We start from the raw sequence: 4,814 nt of genomic DNA on the forward strand, positions 1-4,814 counted from the left end.
GTATTGCATTGAACGTGTAAATTGCCTTTGGTAGTATTGTTATTTTTGCAATATTGAGTCTTCCTATCTGTGTGGAAGGGATTTTCTTCCACTTCTCCAGGTCTTTTTTGTTTCTGTGGTGGTCAAGACAGCATGGTACAGGTACAATGACACATAGACCAATGGAATAGAATCGAGAATCCAAAAATTAGCCCATCTGCCTATGGTCAACTGGTTTTTGACAAGGAGATGAAATCAATTAAGTGGGCTAATGACAGCCTTTTTAACAAATGGTGCTGGCAAAATTGGAAAACTATTTGCAGAAAACTCAATCAAGATCCACACCTCACTTCATATACAAAAACCACCTCAAAATTGATCATGGACCTAAGACTAAAACCAAGGACTATAAATTTTATTAAAGAAAAGATTGGAAGAAGTCTAGAAGTCCTAATCCAAAATATTAACAGTCTTCCAAGCGTCTGAAAAATTTACAAGTAGGAGAGGATAAAATAGATGAATGGGACCTATGCACATACAAAAACTTCTCCAACAGGGTAAAAAGGGAAGCCACAGACTGGGAAAAAATATTTGTTAATGACATGTCAGAGAAGGGACTTATATCTAGAATTTATAAAATACTGGATCACAACAAAATAAAGGTAAATAAGCCAATTGAAAAATGGGCACTGGATACGAACAGACACTTCAACAAAGAAGACTTTCAGATGGCCAACAAACAAATGGAGGAATGTTCATAATCCCTAGCTCTAAGAGAGATGCAAATTAAAACAACTATGAGATATCATCTCTCCCCAGTAAGAATAGCAAAATTTAACAGAACAGCAAACATCAAATTCTGGCTAGATTGTGGAGAAACTGGAATCCTTATTCACTATTGGTGGGAATATAAAATTGTGCAACCGCTATGGAAGGCTATATGGCACTTTCTCTCAAAAAGTTGTAAATAGACTTACCATTTGACCCAGCAATTCCACTACTGGGAATTTACCCTAAAGAGACCATGACTGCCGCCAAGCAGATAAATGTACACCTATGTATATTGTGGCTTTGTTCATTCACAGTATCAAAGAGTTGGAAACAACCCAAGTGCTCATCAACAAACAACTGGATAGAGAATCTGTGATATATTTACACAATAGAAGACAATGCTGCATTGAAAAACAAGGGACTCATGAAATATTATATAAAATGGGTGACCCTGGGAGGCTACAATGGCGACTAGACTCGCAGCCTTCCTCAAGAATGCCTGGGACAAGGAGCCGGTGCTGGTCGTGTCCTTCACCATCGCGGGGCTCGCTGTAATTCTGCCCTCGTTAAGCCCCTACACCAAGTATGCCTCCATGATCAATGCGGTCACCCCCTACAGCTACCCAGTGCCCCTCCGAGATGATGGGAACATGCCTGACGTGCCCAACCACCCCCAGGACCCCCTGGGTCCCAGCCTGGAGTGGCTGAAGAAACTGTGAGCACCTCCGAGGATGGGCCCTCCCCTCCAACCCCCAATAAAAACCTGAAAACCAAAAAAAAAAAAAAAAAATGGGTGACCCTGGAGGACATTATTATAAAACAGGACTGATATCAGGGTTGAGGGAAGACTGAGAAAGGGGATAAATAATGTATACAGTATACATAATATACAATGTATACAGTACACATAAAAGTAAAAGCACATAACAAAATTAGGCATGATAATTCACATCACTTTAAAGATAAAAATAAAAATATAAGTATTTGTAAGTACAGATGTAATTTCTTCTTCAACAAAATACTGTTTTTGTAGGATGGAGGAATTTATGATACATAAGAAAGAACTGAGTAACCAAGTTGTAACTTTTCTTCAAAATGTCATCTTTTTTATTTTCAACTAATGAAATTGATTTGATTTTGTGTGAGCTTAAAAAATATGATAATGCTACATTTAACTTCCTACTACATTTGAACTTCTGCTATGGAAAGAGGGGGAATATTGTTGGAAAGTAAGAAAAGCAAGCAGAAAATGGCCATAAATATTTTGTGAATACAGAATACAAAAATTTTGGTTACTAGCTGTATCATCTGTTGTTTAGTCACACAGTTTTCCTCTAAAAAATTATGAGTGATGTATGTGAATTATCTTTACTAGAGTAGAAATATGAAAAGTATCACCGTGTTAGTTCGTTCTTTTTCTCCTAAAACCTCCCTCCATTTTCACTGCACCTCCTCTAGAAAGATAAGTTACCATGAGTTTAGGACAGAATATAAAGTTGACACCTTAAAAGTGAGAAAGACACAAAGAATAAAAATGAACACTGAAAGGAGACAGCAAAACTGGGCACCTTTCCACCAGCAGAAGTACAGTAATATTTCAAAATTAAGAAATAAAATTGTCAAGCAAATTAGAGAGAAATTGTGTTGACATTTGTCTCTTTCCTTGAGAGAATAAATTTGACTTTGAAAATAAGAATAAGTTAGAGCAATGTTTAATTTAGAATTTTCCCTGTAATTTAATGACATTGACATAATGAAAAGGATTTTTCTTGGCAAAGGAGCTCTCAGATAATGACTTAGAAAATGCACTTTCTTTTTGTGAATATGAGTGACATGAACTTTCTTTTCCATTTATATCTACCAGGAGCAGTAATTCTGGAACGTGTCACCAGATGAGTTACAGAATTATGGTCAAAGAATAAAATCAGCAGGAAATCTAGCGATTGTCATTCTTAATGTGAGCTAACCTAAATTGTTAGGTTCATCAAATTCTAAATACATAGTTAATATATAATCAAACTAAGTTGAATCTAAGTTTTATATTGGTATTTATTTTAAGTAGTTTATGAATGAAAGTAGAAATTATTTCTGTTCCGAGACTCTGAGAATCTCTACAACCTATAGATGAGTATGTTTTCCAGGTGTTCACAAGATAATATATGTTATAATATGTTGTTGCTGTTGTTATGTGCTGTGGAGTGGCCTGCGACTCATAGCGACCCTATGTACAACAGCCCTAAACTCTGCCCTATTCTGTCCCAATCTCACCATCTCTGAAACACCTGCCCCTATTATCCTAGTCACTGAATCAATACATGTCATAGAGGGTCTTCCTCTCCTGTGCTGTCCCTCCACCATCCCAAGCATGACGTCTCTCTCCAAGGACAGGTCCCTCCTTGCAACATGTCCAAAGTATATCAGATGAAGCTTCAGAATCCTTGCCTCCAAAGAGCAGCCAGGCTTCATCCTCTCCAGGACAAGCCTGTTTGTTTTCCTAGCAGTCCATGGTATATTCAGTATTCTTCTCCAACACCACAGCTCAAAGGCATCAATTCTCCTTCTATCATCCCTAGTCATTGTCCAGCTCTCCAATGTAGAGCAAGTGATTGCAAAGACCTTGGAATGTATCAGGCACACCTTAGTCTCCAGACTGACATCTTTGCACTTCAGCACTTTAGAGAGGTCTCTAACTGCAGACTTTCCCATCGCAATACATCTTGTCTTTTAATTTCCTGGCTGCTGGTGCCAAGAGTGTTGACTGTGTATCCAAGCAAACCAAAACTGTGAACAATCTCAATCTCTTCATCATCCATTATGACACTCCCAATCGGCTCCAGAGCTAAAAGACATGTCTCATACCTTACACGATAACAGTAGCATTGGACTCAAACATTCCAATGATCAAAAATACAGTGCAAGAGGGACGAAGTTTTCCACATACTATAAATATACAGGTCACAATATTTGGGAGTTGTTTTCAAGGCAAAAACAGACGTCTGGATAGCTACAAATTAAGTTCCTCTAACATAATAAAACAATATATTGAAATTTTTACATGGTACATAATTCATAAGCTGATGTCAGATTCGTGTTGAATGTTGTACATAAATGGGCCTGTGTTGCTTTTCTTTGATCTCTTTCTTGGAAGGTCTGAAATTGAAATTTCTTGAGAGCTTTCTATTCTATGTCATGTAAAAGAAGAATATTCATGCAATAATTTGGAAGTTCATAATTTGTAACTGTCATAATTATAAACTGTAAACTGTATCATGGCTTTGAAATCTATCCATGATAGAAATAACTAAGATAAAAGTGTTTCTATTTTTTGCTTTGACATTTACCTTTCCACTTTTTTTCCCTTTGTATCCTCATTTTTGTTATGCCACTTTGTTTTTTTAAGGAAGATATTAGTGTATCTTTTATTGTTACAAGGTTTAGATGATTAAGATTGTGTTGGGTATTTTTTCCCCCATTTTTCTTCTGTTAGTTGCTTCAAGCTAAGGAGATATCTTTAGCTTCCATTTCAACATTAATCTGTACACATTTTGATATATACATTTGCTGTTGTTAAGTGTTATTGAGTTGACTATGATTCATACATATCCTTTGAACAACAGATTAGATCATTGATCCCTTCTATGTCATCCTCACAATCTCAACCACGTTCAAGCCTATTATTGTCATCGCTGAGTCATTTCACCTGGTTGTAATGATTTTCTTTCTTTTCAGATGGTTCATTTTTTTCCAATATGATCTTTTCTCCCCAAGAACTAGCCCCGCTGACAACATGCTCAAAGTATACAAAACAAAGCTCACCGTCTTTGTCTCCAAGGCTACCTCTGCTGTAGTTCCTCCAAGCTTTATTCTTTTGGCATTAAAATAATCAGTACAAAATCATAATTCAAAAGCATCAATGCTTTTTACTTCCCTGTTTGTTGTCAAACTTCCAGATGCAATTGAAAATGCCATGATTTGGATCAAGCACAGTTTAGCCTGCAAAATTATATTCTTTATTTTCAGCACTTTAGATAAAACACACGGTGAGATTGACTGCTGTTACTATG

The 4,814-nt window shown here is 36.6% G+C and overlaps 1 protein-coding gene across 1 annotated transcript; it reads left to right on the top strand.

Moving 5' to 3' along the window:
• Positions 1 to 1,214: 1,214 nt before the first annotated feature.
• On the top strand, positions 1,215 to 1,469 carry LOC102854153 (NADH dehydrogenase [ubiquinone] 1 alpha subcomplex subunit 3-like). Its single transcript, XM_006891483.1, has one exon. The coding sequence runs from the start codon at positions 1,215 to 1,217 to the stop codon at positions 1,467 to 1,469; it is 255 nt and encodes an 84-aa protein (XP_006891545.1).
• Positions 1,470 to 4,814: the final 3,345 nt, after the last annotated feature.

This window comes from Elephantulus edwardii, unplaced genomic scaffold, assembly GCF_000299155.1.
Source record: "Elephantulus edwardii isolate Elephantulus edwardi_28Jun2011 unplaced genomic scaffold, EleEdw1.0 scaffold00098, whole genome shotgun sequence".
NCBI lineage: Eukaryota > Metazoa > Chordata > Mammalia > Macroscelidea > Macroscelididae > Elephantulus > Elephantulus edwardii.